This window comes from Teleopsis dalmanni, chromosome 2 (assembly GCF_002237135.1).
Source record: "Teleopsis dalmanni isolate 2A chromosome 2, ASM223713v2, whole genome shotgun sequence".
NCBI classification, from domain to species: Eukaryota; Metazoa; Arthropoda; class Insecta; order Diptera; family Diopsidae; genus Teleopsis; species Teleopsis dalmanni.
Genome location: NC_051847.1, coordinates 137,641,044 through 137,656,955, shown reverse-complemented (window position 1 = coordinate 137,656,955; position 15,912 = coordinate 137,641,044). Strand labels below are relative to the sequence as shown.

The 15,912-nt window shown below is 28.0% G+C and overlaps 1 protein-coding gene across 1 annotated transcript; it reads left to right on the top strand.

The window, feature by feature from the left end:
* Positions 1-8,785: 8,785 nt before the first annotated feature.
* LOC119684619 (3-oxoacyl-[acyl-carrier-protein] reductase FabG-like) lies at positions 8,786-9,740 on the top strand. The gene has a single exon (XM_038098697.1). It carries the CDS (start codon positions 8,907-8,909, stop codon positions 9,672-9,674), a length of 768 nt encoding a protein of 255 aa, XP_037954625.1. The 5' UTR covers positions 8,786-8,906; the 3' UTR covers positions 9,675-9,740.
* Positions 9,741-15,912: the final 6,172 nt, after the last annotated feature.

Here is a 15,912-nt window from a genome sequence, read left to right as displayed (position 1 = left end):
ATTTAGAATTTTTTATAAAGAGATTGCAATAACAATTAAATAAAATAATTTTAATTTTTATTGATTTTTAATTAATTTTTATTAATTTTTTAGTGCAAACAATAAACTGGAATTAATGTCAAAGGAGCATCACATCGAAGCAGCTAAACTGAAAGCTTCATTAAAGAAGGAAGAATTGGCAAGGGCGTCGTTAAGTGAACAATTACAGCAGAAAGCACGTGAAAACAATGAGCTAGTTAAGATTTGTGATGAGCTCATTAATGGGCAAGGAAGTTAAAGTGGCACATCGCATCATTCTCATTTAATTTTTAACACATCTTCGATTTACAATATATATTTTTATACATTTACAAGTACATTATACTCAGTCGTCGTAGTAATGCATTATTTAAAAACACATAGTTAATTATTAAGCACACATCTCAAACATTTCGAGTAAGATAAAAAATGAAATTATTATCCTTGTAAACAGATGATTAGTGTGATTATAGTTTTTGTTTTTTAAAATAGCGTACAATGATTTTTATCTAAGAATATAAGAAACTTAATATACGTTAGATCCATTTTTGGTTAGTAAAATAGTAAAAGTGAATTATCTCAAAAACAAAATTAATACAAAATTTATAGTTAATACGCTTCTTCTTTTGTTCAACTATTTACATTGTAATAATAAAAAATAACTAAATTAATAAATGCTAATACTAAATTTAAGCATAAACTATATATTAATGAGTCTATTAACTAAATAAAAAAAGAAAATTATAATAATTAGTAATTAGAAATAACTAAAATGTTTAAGTTGTAATTGCCTTGTTTATTGGTTAAATTAATCATAAATATGTAAAATAAAGCAACTCCACTTCACTGACTTTATTTAAAACAAAGTATTTAAGTAAATAGTTTTTTATTTTTTTATGTCCAGTTTCACTAAATCCTTTTTATTTAAGTTTGAAACAAATTCAAATAGTTGTATGTATTATTAAAAAAGTTAATACATTATATATGTCGAATTCATTACTATAATTTAAAGTGCTTACATATTATTAAAACAGCGTTAAGCTTTTGTATATAGGAAATTTATTTACATAAGTGCTTAAAAGTCGAAATAAATAATTAGTAGAATGTATATGAAACTCAATTAGAGGCAAATTATTATTTTTTTATTTTTTTTTACTTGATTAGAATGTAAATAAAAGAATTATAACATTTGTTACATGTTTAAGATAAACAAATAGAATATTATTATATATATGCTATATGTAGACACATAAGAAAGTACATAAACAGCATAACTTATATACTAAGCTTCAATATAATTAAATATCATATATTTTGTTTCTGCTTATTAAATAATTTCATTCTGTTAATATAAAACATATGTATTTGTATTTAAGAAAATTCGCACTGCGTTATAGAAAAGTTAGTATATATATTAACTAATAATATATCTTTAGTTATGGTGTAAAACTATATATATAGAGTACATAATTTCAAGATATATATATATATTAAATATATGAGGTTATTTTTATTAGTTCGAAATGAAGATAAATTTATCCTTACTTTGGAATGTGTCGCAGTTGATTAGTAAAAATAAAAATAGTAATAGTAATGGTATGTGAATTTAACAGAAAGTAAAAGCAAATTTTTACTTGTAGGAGGTACTGTGTTGATGATATCACAAGGACCATTATTTATGCTCAACTGAGCTTTGGTGTACATTGCCGTCACTCTAATTTACCTAACCTAAGTATTCTTTCTTCTCGCCTTAGCTAAAGTAAATTATCTTTTGAATGAAAAGCACTAAATTGAGAAACACAATTTACAAGATCATTTCGATGTCATGATATGCTATTATGACTATCCAAAGAGAGGATTTTTCTTTTCATTGATTAGTTTTATTCGCATTAGTTTGAGTGGTGGCAGTACTTATTTTCCTATACAAAAAGTCCATGGGCGTCGATATCGAAGATAACTTTCTAAGTGTTTAAATTAACCTGTGCGATAAAGGTAACGTGTAGGTAATTGCATAGTTCGGTTTTGTTTATCTCTATAGTTTCCGAATTTCTGGTTGAGGGAAGTACCTAAGATGGGTTGTCAGCCATGACACAAGTTTTGCTACTTCGATCCTAACCCTAACATAGATCCTGGGTTTTTTTTATCGACCTGCCATAATTATCCATTAATCTTAGATAATAATAAAGCGTATTATGCTTTTGGACAGTTTTCAATGAAGTCAATATTTGATTCTCTGCTATTCTAAGCAGGATTTTCGATCAATTATAACTTGTATATAATATTTTGGATTTTTGACAGGTTACCCACTTGTGAGCTGCTAATCTTAGAGAATAATATTAGATACGCTTTTGACATGTATTAATGAGATCAATATTTGTTTCTCTACAAAGGATGCTTCCGATATCCATGTCTCGCTAGTTTATCTACAAATTAATTCCCTTGTATTCCTCGATGCCTAGTTTTAATAACAATATATAAATGACAGAAATTTTGAACTGATTGACTAGCTTTAATTTTGGTTCGACTGTACAACTGTTATAGAATATTACAATATCTTGATATATGTCTTCTTTATATCAAAGATTTTAGCATGAAAAACACTGGATGAGGTTACAAGGTGAACGAATTTGCTTACTTTATATTGGTTTAAGAAAAATTCTGACCGACTTTTGACGTACAATCAGTCGAGAAAATATGGTATTCCCATTTGAATAAATTAAATAATTTTTTCTATTTGTGTCTTGATCGCAAAATTGTGAAAAAGCTTTTCTGGAATTTATTTTCGAGATATAAGTAGTCAGGTATAATAACCAGAATAAACATAAATTCCTAACGTCTGGCTTTTTTTAAAGTTCTATCATTATTAATTTGAAAAAATAAACTGATCTAATATATCAAACAATCGATATAGTCGTTATTAAAATAAATATTTTATTTAGGAAAATTGTGGACGATAAACAGCCTTAACCCAAATTTTTGCTGTTCAAACAACTAGAGAAGACTGTTAGAACTCAATATTTCTTGTTGTACTCGTTTAGTTTCGCTTTCTATTATGTTTTTAATCGCATTACATGTCAGTTACTGGTTTTTCTTAGTATTTAGGCCAAAACGTTTACAAACACGCTATGGAAAATAAAATATTTTCACTTTCAATTTTGCATACGAAATGAAAGTAAAAAAAAATAAAAGTTTTTCATGACCACAATTGCACTACTAATGCACCCGCATGAGCTTCAAAAGAATTTTTTAAGCCCTTAACGTGCCTATTTCAATTTATGACTATATGCGGTCTTGTTTTTTATTTTTTTCCGACACTAAGTGCCAATTATAAATTTTTTATGAAAAAATTTTTCAAAAATTGGAAATGATACTTTAAACTAAATTCTAATTAAAATTTATGACTTTACTATGTAATAATTATTTTTTTTTTAAATGTTCCAATAAAATTAGGGCTTGTTAAAAAATTTATACATACTTGTATTATTTAAAGTAAAATAAAATAATTCATTTCAGTGCAATCTTTTTAATGGAAATCATAAACAATAATGGAAATCATAAATAATAATGGAAATCAGTTCAAAATTACAATTTATAAACATACAACATACAAACTGTACACAATAGTTGTATATTTCTATTTTAAATGTTAAATTGAATTATTTTAAGTTGCGAAATTGCCGCCGTACCCTAAAGTTGAACTCCACCAAATTGGTTTTAACACAATTTATTTAAAGCCCAGCTTTTTCCATTTTCTAAAAATTTTAGGATTTTAATCCTTAGCGCCAACTAGCGTACCATCGGAGTACCAATGTATCTACGCCATGAAGCGTGGATAGATCGCATAGTAAAACATACAGAATTATGTTTTTTGTACTACTTTTTAGTAAAACCAAGAGAAGAAATTTTATTACAGACTCATTCATGAATTAAGAACAAGATTTCGTATGAATAATAAAATATTACACACAACTAAATAACTAAAAAATTAATTATAAAGGATAACATATTTCAATATATCAAAAAATAAAAATAAAAAAAAATAATGTATACATTTGTTATATATTAACAAAAGTTATATATATATATATATTTACAAATCTACACTTCCGAAAATTTTATATAATTAAGATATCCTGAAATATGCAATTTTTAATACATAATAATCATATGAAATTATTATTTTTTAATTATATTAATTTAAATATATCTAGATTAATATAACCAATTAATTATATTATGTATTAATTATCAATTAATTTTTATACCCAATGCTAATTTAAATAATATTTTAAGACCTAAATAATATATTTAAAAATGCATAAACAAGTCCTTTTATTACATACATATATATGAAAAAAATTTATTAATTAATCCTTGCTTAACAATGTAAATATTTTTCTATATACGTAAATAATTTTTTAAGATAAGATGTGCTCGGACTTCAATAGTGGTTTCTAATCAGGAAATATAACAAATACTATACGAGTAGCACAAATAATATAATACTTTCATTATTATGCTATAAAACATAATACCTAATATTTCCTTATAAAGTTTTATTTATTTAAAATTATTTATATTATTAATAAATTTAATTTTTGTCATAAATTCGATGTATAGTTTATATGTAGTGTTTTCAGAAAAATATTCATTTATATCTAACACATGATTTCTATATACTAGATGTGCTTGCATACCAAATATTTAGAAAATATTTACTCCTAATTATTTTTAAAGATCTAAAATTTTTTTAATTAATTAAATTTTTTCTTTTATTTTTTCGATTTACAGGGTTTATGAAATATACACTAAAGTGTATTGTTGCTTAATCGAAACAACTACAGAACACGAGTTATTTTAACAGGAGACTATATTGTAATAACACAAGCATATAAACTAAACATCACCAGCAGTGACGAAATCACGATATATAAGGTACCGTGTTTCAAGAAAACTCTGGAGCATTCCCTTTGCTTCTTTCTGACTTTCTAGAAAAATCAAATAAATTTCATTTCTAAACTATATCTTAAAATTCGTATATGCTCCATAATGTCGTAATTAATTTTGATAAAGACTCTAGTGTAGTATCGTCACGGATCTATCAAATCTATACTTGATCACTGCTAGGTGACACAACCTACCTACTCACTAGGGTTTATAGCATTGCTAATATAGCAATAGAAGGAATTCCTAATACTCGTATTATTACTTTCAAACGTAGTGCTCCATGTATCAATCTTTATATAACATATTCAACAATAATCACTGTATCAATATTGACTTAGTAACTATAAGCCGCACTCTACCAATTATACAGATGACAGGTTTTAAAATCAACTAACTGTAGTTTTCTGTGTGTCCATAACAGGCTCACTTGGAATGAGTTATGCTTACAGTGATATGATACACAAAACTATTTCCCATGATAAACCCTAATAATTCATAGCGTACTCAAGAAAACTTCGCGGACCTATATTTTACAGTAGAAGTGATTAATTTTATTTCAATTTTATTTTTCATATGAACTTCAATTTATTTTACAATAGCCCCACATAAAATAAGTCTCTACTATGAGTAGACTCTATTGCTAATAATAAGCACTTTGATTATTTGAATGCATCTTCATTAACGATTATTATTATAAGAATCAATACTTTATTATATATATGTATTATTTATTTTAACAAAAAAAAAAAAGCGACTACAGTCCGAAGATAATTAAATAGAGATATATTTCTAACTCATTTAATTCCCAAACTGTATTTATTTATATATTATTAGCTATATTGCCCATACATAAACACGCTTACATTCAATTAAAATATATAACAAATATATACGCACATGTTACACATATAAATATAAAAATTAAATAAATATAACTTTTAAATAAATATAAATATTAAAACATAATTTAAATTATCCAAAGATTAATTAGCTCTAAGCAAAAGAAAATGTTTTGAAAAAAATTTTGTATCTCATATGTGGAATGGAAAGACAGCATTAATATTTATTTTTATAAAGTAAAAAAATTTAATAAATATTGTAAGAAATTTAAAAATATATATAATTTTTAGATTTTAATATAAGAAAATTAGAATTCTGACCCTCGCTTTTAGAACGTAGAACGGAAATTGTTATTAGAGTTGTAGACACGGGAATACTTTATACTACTTAAATGAAAAAAAATAAAATCAGCGATTGATTCAATATATACAAATTAAAAATTAAAAAAAAATAATATTAAAACTCAAATGAGTTAAATAAAATAAATTGTTATACGAGTATTTTTCAAAATGTGATTAAATTTATTTCCTCCAGACACAAAAATTCCCCGATTATTCTTGTGCTCAGCTCTAATTGTTAATCTCAAATAAAAACTGGAAAAGTTAAATGATTTTTTGAAAAAGCATATAAATTATAAACACATACATGTTCTGTAAAATAAAACCATATGTAATATACCTAACAATAAAGTAAAACTAAACATAAAAAAATCTTAAGGTTCACTTTTTGGTCGAATGTGTCGCGTCTTATGACAAAAAGAAAACTAGAACGATTCGAACTGTAATGAAGAAACAACAACAAAAATTTTATTAATTTATTTAAATTTGGCTGACCGAGTATTGCCAAGTACTCAACATCAGTGATCTTAGGAAATATTCGAATTTTTTATTTAATTATGTTAGTTTATATATATTTTCCATATATATATTTTGTTGGATTGCAAGTGCCAGTCTGTTCGAACTCTTCTATAAAAAAATCATATGCAGTCCAATTCAAAATGTTGTGTACTACAAAGCACTTTTGTCCTTCGTTAATAACTTATTCATTCATGTGAAAAACTATAACAGCAGAAGGGTAAGATAAATACAGATTTACGATTATTCAAGTGAAACTAATAACCTTATATCTTATATATCATCAGGATGTCCATAAATAGACATTTAAATGTTTTGTTAGGGAATTATTATACTTATAGATATTAAGAAATAAATATTAGAAATAAGTCTAAGAAATATACGATTTGAAATATACAAACTGTAATTGAGATTGAGAAAATGTTCTCTTTTTCAGCATTGTGAAAACGGATCCAAAATGAATGTCTTCAATAATCGCTTAATTAATTAATAGCCTTATAAAGATAATGTCAAAAAATTAACACTCTAGAATACAACACACTATGAAACGCTATGAAAATGTAATAAGTTTTGTAGCTCAACAAGATCTTCTACAAGGGCAAAGAGACTGCAAACAATCTGCAAGTACTGGATCACCCATTAAATTCTATGGACCAGACCATTTTTGTAGTATTGGCTCACAACAACATTTTGACAAAAAGTCAAAATGTTGCTATTGGCGCAACACTCAAAGTCACTACCTACCTGCGTTACCATCTGAACAATTTCAGTCTATATGTGGAGACTGGATCCGCCTATTTTTATTTCTGTTTGATATAAAGAAATTATCAATAGATTAAATTTTAGTGTTCATTGGATGAGCTGACCACAAAACATCTATATTCCCCAAGTTCACACAGAAAACTATTTCTTTAAGTCAACTTTGTTATATACTCTATTAAATAGTCTCTAGAGGATTACGAGTATTAAATAATTTAGAAAAGAAAAGCAAAAGTTAATTTTAGCAAATATCTCTCACAAAAAAAAAAAATAATAAATTGAATAATAAATATCGAGGGTGTTTAACATACCATGAATTCACAAAACCTGCCGAACTATATTCAACCCGACGATGTCTATTTTTTGCCATCGTTCTATATTTTTTGATCATCCTTTTTTGCGTGTTTCCGTGATTTCACATTAAAATATGTAAATCCTGCTACATTTTTTTCCATAGGCATTCTGATTATGTATCCCAGTTTATGTTCATAAAACACATCATTATGTCACCATCTATGAATTAGACTAACTCTAAATTATAGCGTCGTATATATACACATATTTTCTGATTAAATTGGCCCAAGAAATGTTTTAAAATACTTTACTCACTAGTATATTGGTTTCTTTGCCATCATTCGCATATCTCACTCACATATTTGGCTTAAGTGAGATTGATGAGTAATTTTGGAATATATTGGCACTTTATCAATTGTTTTACTAAACAATATATAGATATTACTTGGTTCTCAAGACAGTCTTTAAAATTAGAAATTTTTACATGAAAAGTACATGTAACTTTATTTGTTGTTAATCGGCGTTTGTGTCGTCAACATTGAAGTTGCACGTAGAAGTTGTCGCAAGATGGCGCGTTTCGCTGTTGTTTGTGGAATGAAGGTAATGTATTTACAAATTTAAAGCCCGATTATTTATTATTATTGTTAGGGGATATATCACTCCTACCGTCGGGTCTATTGTGCTTTATTCTGGGTTTAAAGTAGGTCTCTAAGCCCTGTTGCGTCAATAAAAAGTAGTAGACCTACTTTTCAAAGTTTTATGGCCTCTTCCGCCTATTCCATATGTGCATTAGTGCAGGGCATTCTAAGAGCTGCTCGATATTTCGTGAACAAATTTATATAGACAGATAGCATATTGCTTATAAAGGACTTATAAATGACGTCGTTTCATTCGATCTTAAGAAGAAAAACTTCTCATCGTTAAAGTTTTTGGAAAAGCAAATAATACGACTACACAACACTTTTTGATCTTTATTCTCATTAGCTCTTATCAAAATCAAACTATTCAACACTGGAGAAATTCATTATCAAAGCGTAAACGAATAAAAACAAAAAGACATAAATTCCAAAAAATTTAGTAAAGTAAAAAATTAAACAAAGCAATAATTGAGTTGATTTGCTGGGGGTGAAGTGATAGTGAAGTGGTAGCTCAATTGCGTAACAAACAGAATCGAAAAATTCATTGACCTTCACTATGAACTTTGCTGGCAAAGTTGTGCTTATCACTGGCGCTAGTTCCGGTATTGGAGCCGCAACAGCCGTAAAATTCGCCAAATTAGGTGCTGTGCTAGCCTTGAATGGACGCAACGAAGCCAATTTGGAAGAAGTTGCTAAAAAATGTGCTGCAGTTGGACAAAAACCACATTTAGTTATTGGTGATGTATCCAATGAAGCCCAAACCAAATGTGTTTGGCAAGATACCATTGATAAATATGGCAGACTTGATGTTTTAGTAAATAATGCGGGCATCATTGAAACTGGTACAATCGAGAACACTAGTTTGGAGCAATATGATCGTGTTATGAATACAAATTTGCGAGCAATATATCATTTAACAATGCTGGCGGTGCCGGAATTAATAAAAACAAAGGGAAATATTGTCAATGTTTCCAGTGTGAATGGTATACGTTCGTTTCCCGGTGTTCTAGCATATAATATATCTAAAATGGGTGTAGATCAGTTTACGCGCTGTATTGCCTTAGAACTGGCAGCAAAAGGTGTGCGTGCAAATTGTGTAAATCCAGGGGTGACCGTGACGAATCTGCATAAACGTGGCGGCATGGATGCGGAAGCATATGCAAAATTTTTAGAACATTCAAAAACTACTCATGCACTTGGTCGCCCTGGTACTGCTGATGAAGTAGCTAATGCTATTACATTTTTGGCTAGCGATTTAGCAACGTTTAGCACAGGCGTTAGCTTACCTGTTGATGGCGGCAGACATGCAATGTGTCCACGTTAAATGAGAAATCGAATCATCTTTCGAAATTTTTAACACAATGAAATTTATATGCATTTATTAATATTAAAGTAAATAAAAATTTTTGTAAATTATGTTGTTTGCATATTGTTTTGTCACTTAATTAAAATTGACTAACACAATTTTGAATTTGAAAGAAATAAAAAAAAATACTCTCCAAAAGTTACAGAGAGTAGTTGCAAAAAAAAATTTAAGAACAGGGTTGTGCAATATTTATTCAAGCACTTAATAAATATATTAAACATTTTGTTTTGCTTCTCTTTTATTTAAAGTATAAACCAATTAGAAACCTAAAACATATTTTAAACTTTAATTAATAACTTTTTGGAAAATAGAAGTTCTAAAAAGAGATGCATCGTTTTCAAAAAAAATGGTAACCACCAAACATTTGCTTACCTTTTTTTGTAAATATGTCAAAAACGGCTTTCTCAAACTGTTAAAATGCCATGAAGAGCTTTTATTTAGTGTATGTTCAACGTATTCCTTTGCATTTGGAACATATTTGGAACGCATACGAAAGTCGTTGGGACGCATTCATACAGAATATGATTTTTTTTTTTTGTTTTTGCAGTAGGTGGAAGCATCAAAAGCCACCGTATGAGACTTGAACCCACTAAACCACCTCTTTGGAATGTAAGTGGAAGATTGCACCCGCAGATGCAACCCCATTCCAGAATTAGGAGAGACAAAAAATATGAGCTTAATATTTGTATACAAATTCCTCTAAGCTAGGAGTGAAAACGCATGAGCGTTGAAATTAGAGGTGATGAGAAAATCCTAACAAACTAATGAGTGAAGATGACCATTAACGGTATACACGATGTAGGGGATTGTAAAATCCACGGTTGTATAACGGGATGGATTGAGGGGAACGAACCATTTCATCAAGGTAGAGAGAAAGTGATTGAGAGGGCTTACAGAATGTGATGAAATGGCACATTCGCACTTGAAATTTTATATGCAAGAATGAGTCATTTGCTTCTCATTTTCAATTTTTGACCAAAATGAGCCATTTTCGGCCAGTACAAATGCCGTATTATACACACAATTTTTAGCATTTTCCATGAACAGTCAATTAATTTCTGGTAACAAAACAAAATGTGATATTATCTATTAACAATTGAAACATAAACAAACAGAAGCTCTCTTAGAACCTCCACAACATTCTGACTCAATTCCATTTCATTCGAATTGATTCCATACATCCATTTACGCCAATGGAAACGACCAAATCCTAATTTGATTAACAAAAATTGATTAAGCTGCATGGTATTAGATCCATTTAATTATTTTTTATGAATACACCGCCGCATCCGCCGCATATTATCAATACATTTTTGCTAAAAAAGTGTCGAAATGACATATTGCTTTCGTTTGTAAACTTGTAACGAAGGATATCTAAGCAGATGGAAAATGTACACAAATGAAAAAATATCAAAAACTGTCTAATTGAAAATCCAAAGCAATAATGTAACCGCTTTACGTTTGGAGACTAACTTTAGCAAACTCCAATAGCTTAAGTTCGTAATGTAAACGTACATGTGAAAGCTTATCTGCAACAACAATTGCGTAGCATTTACTGCCATTCGTATTTTAATAAATGCCATTTATTTGAATAAGTGCCATTAAAACTATTCGTTTTGTTTAATACAAATTTTTAAAATGTTGAGTTTTCTTAAACAGTTGCAACACTTCCAAATAATGGCAACTTAAAGGGATTATTACAAATAATAAACGCTTTATATATAAACCAAAGAATAACAAAATAACAAAGCCGCAGGTGAAAACAGAATTCCAGCTGAGTTTTTAAAATATGCCACGCCACAATTTATAGAGCATATGGCTGAATCATACAATTATATATTTGAAAATGCAGCCCCACCTGATAGTTACAAAAAAGCCATAACATTTCCCCTATTTAAAAAAGGTGACCCAAATAATGTAGCAAATTATAGAGGAATAGCATTTCTTAATACATCAGCTAAAGTATTTACAACACTCCTGTATAACAGAATTAAAAATTGGGTTGATCAAAACAACATATTAAGCGAATTTCAAGCTGGATTTCGAAAAGGTTACTCCACGGTAGATAATATTTTCGTCATCACTAGTGTAGCGCAAGAGTTTATTGCAAAAAGCAAGAAGTTATATGTTTTTTACGTAGATCTTAAAGCTGCTTTCGATACAATACAAAGAAACGTACTATTTTACAAACTAAGCCAGCTGGGTCTTTCAACAAAAATTTTGAAAATACTGCAAAGTCTATACTGCAACAATGAGTCAACAGTATGGGACGGAAGAAGTACATCGAGATGGTTTCAAACGTGTACCGGAGTGAGACAAGGTTGTGTCTTAAGCCCTATATTGTTTGCACTGTTCGTTGATGACTTAAATAAATTTCTTTCTGGTGGTGTTACGATTGCCAATATGTGCCTAAAAGTACTATTATATGCTGATGATATTGTGTTGTTTGCAGATTCTCCAATAATGTTACAAAATATGATAGATGAATTAAATAGATATTGCAACTTATGGGGACTATCTATAAATACAGACAAATCAAAAGTGATGGTATTTAGGAAACATGCTAGAAGATTGAGAAATGATGAAAAATGGTACCTTAACGATGATCAATTAGAAGTGGTTAATAATTATAAATATTTAGGAATAAATATGAAATATAACGCAAAATTCGATAACCACTTGAACGAGAAGTTAAAGGAAGCTAAATTGGCCATTAATTGTACCTGGATAAATGTCTTAGGAAATCCGAAAGTGTCACTGCCCGTAAAATACAAAGTTTTTGAAGCCACAGTTAAGTCAGTTCTAAATTATGCAGCGCAAATCTGGGGTGTTGATAAATATGACGCAGTAGAAAAATTGCAGACATTTTATATAAAGAGAACGTTTCGCTTGCCGAAAAATACCCCAAATTATATGGTGCATTTAGAAACTGGTCTACCGACACTATATACCCAAACATTAAAATTGCATTTTGATTACATCAATCGTGTTAGGAATTTGCCAGACAATAGGATTCAAAAAACATTAGCGCAGTACCTAATAAATGAAAAAACATTATTTTTTGAAAAATGGTCAAATCTGGCATCCGAGTTAAATATAACTAATGATTTGAGTATTAATGAAAACTGGAAAATGTGGCAAAAAAATATAATAACGAAACTAAGTATTGAAGAACGAAGAAATTTTGTAGAAACGGCAAGAAACAGTATATCGAGAGATGCATATAGTAAGTTGAATTATGATCTAGGTGTCAATAATTACTTTCACGAGCAATATGACCTAGAAACAATAAGGACAATCTTCAAAACCCGCGGCGAGCTCCTACGATTGTGCTACGTACCGCATGAAAGTCTAGACACGCTGTGCACGATATGCAACCTTAAATTGAAAGGCGATGTTATACACTTAGTAGGTGAATGCCCAATTTTTAAAGAACATAGATTGCTGTACTTCGGTAAACCCGCGCTCGATGTCAATGAAACCATACGGTTACTGAATGGCCCCAACTGGAGATTGTTAACGGCGTTTATTAAAACTACATTTAAATATAGGCAAAATATTATTAATGAAGACTTTTAAATTAACTTATATAAAATCTATTATTTTTGTTAAAGTAATTTAATTTAATTTTTATGTTGTATTGAGCTCATAAGCAAGAATACCTATTTAATATTTATAAAAATTGGATTAATTAGTTATTAGTTAATTAGCTATTAGATTGATCTAAACTTCCGGCAGACGGCTAAAATGCCATAGCTGTAAGCTTTATGTATATTTATTATAATTATATGTATTATAATTATTATATAACTTCGATGTAATATAATAACTTTAAAATGAAGTAAAAATAAAGCTACTACTACTACTATAAACCAAAGAAGATTTTATATAGAACGGAAACTTAAATGAGCACAACAGAAAATAACAAACACACTCTCAGAAATTGCACTAATACCATCTCAAAACGTACGATTATTTCCAAATTGAGCAAGTTTAGGTCCTTATTCGCTCCGAATACGGACCTTAACTTGCTCCGAATAAGAACCTTAAGTTACTCTTAAGAAAAATTTTATGGGCAATGAGTGCAACAGAGAGCATAATTTTGGTTCTCTGTTCTGATTTCTTGACAAAAAATTTGAATGCACTGCGCTATATTTAAAAAAAAATTACCGGGCAATTGATTGTAAAAAAGTAGTAAAACTAATTTGCGCCCAATATTAGAAAAAGTATAAAGCAAAAAATGATCAAAGTGATTTAATTATAAATTTTTTTGAAATAATAAAGTAAGTAAATAATAATAATTATATTTTCAAAATACTAGTGCATATAATTAATAAATTAATGTTTTGTAGATGGTGAGACATTGTGTTAGAGGCTGTGCCACTTACAAGACGTTACACAAATTTCCAGCAACCGGTGATGAAGGAATGCAATTGTTATTATTCGTTGTACTATAATCTGTGAAATATTTGAAATATGAATTATTTCTTTGGCAAGTTTTCGTATTGGTCTATTAATATTCAGTACTGTGCAAATAATAATAAAAAATACCATCACTATTGTTTTTTTATATGTTTTACAACTACTGTATTTAAGTATTTTAAGATGCTACATTTTTAATATTAAGTTTATTATAAACATGTTTATTCTATATTTACTTATTTGTCTAACTATAACCGTTTGAGTATTGTATGAATTGTATCAAGTGTATTTTTTAATAAAAATTAAATTTATATATAAATATATTTATTAAATGCATAAAAGATAACGAATGTGTGTGTTAGATGTGTCTCTAAAAAATAATACTATAATATTTAATTTCATGTTGTTTGAATTTATTTGCAGTAAAAGAATGTTGAAATGTTTTTAAAAACATAAATTTTTTAAAAACATCAAAAAAGTATGAAGTAATTAATTTACAACACAACTTTTTGAATAAGTATTAAGAAAATTTCCCCAAAACTAATAATACATAAAATAAAAACAAATTATAATATTTAATTAGTTAACACAAAATGTTTATTAAAAATTAACGATGTGCGCACACTCCCTTGCGCATCAAGGACCTATTCGGTACTGACTACAAAATTCGTTTTACGAAATCATAAAATGAAATTTTGTAGGCAAAAATCGAACCATGCTCGTTGACATGCGTGCGCACCCTCACGCATCAACTATTTATTCGGTACTGATTATAAAATTCGTTTTACGAATTAATAAGAATGAAAATTTCTTAGGCAATGCTCTATTTTAAAAATGCATTCACCATAATAGAGTGGCCGTGCAAGCAATAAAATTAGTATTTATTGTTTAAAAATTTATTTAATTTTGAAATTATTTTCTACAATTTCTAACGAAATCCAATATATATTAAATAAATTTTGGAATATTATATTTCTTGAAGTGAACAATGCTATATACTCAGTTATTTATTTCTGAAAATAAGTAAAATAAATTATAATATCACTTTTGATATGCTTAACACTGAATTACTATTATAAAAATTAATTATTTCTATTTTTCAGTACACAATTTATTTGCATAGATATGTGAATTTAATGCTGCATGCAATAGAATATAAATTGTATATATTAATGTCATATAACTTTAAATTTCATTATACAATATACCCAATTTACAAATATTTTAACTACAAAAAGCTATTTAAATGGAAAACATTATTAACATGATATTATACTGAATTTAATTTCAAAACATATTTTTTTCAATTTCAAGCTAAAATAGATTTTAATTGCTTTCAACATATTATATGAAACCCTTCTGAACTATTTTCGCACATCAAAAATATAAAAAGTAGTATAAATAATTGTGTAACATACTCAATTACAATCACAAAAATTTTTTGCATGATTATATGTTATTGTAAATAATTCCATTTAATTTAACAATATTCAAATTATATGTAATGTATGCTTATATTCATTTATGAGTATTTATATGTATATCTGCTTAAATAAAAACTTATACAGTAAGTAGTTGAAAAAAAGTTATGCAGCAGCCCTGAAAGAGCATGAAAGAGCGTAAAAGTGGCATAAATGTGGTTTAATCACACTTATTTAATACGTGTGACAAAAATGTTATAAAAAATGAATTTTCTTAAGCAATTTCTCTTAGTTTTGATCGAGGTGGGCGGAGTTTCCATTCTATAAAAGATATTCTCTGATATAAACCATCA

Excerpts from the sequence above, each read along its gene's own strand:
- LOC119684619 (XM_038098697.1), top strand. The coding sequence starts at position 8,907 with ATGAACTTTGCTGGCAAAGTTGTGCTTATCACTGGCGCTAGTTCCGGT.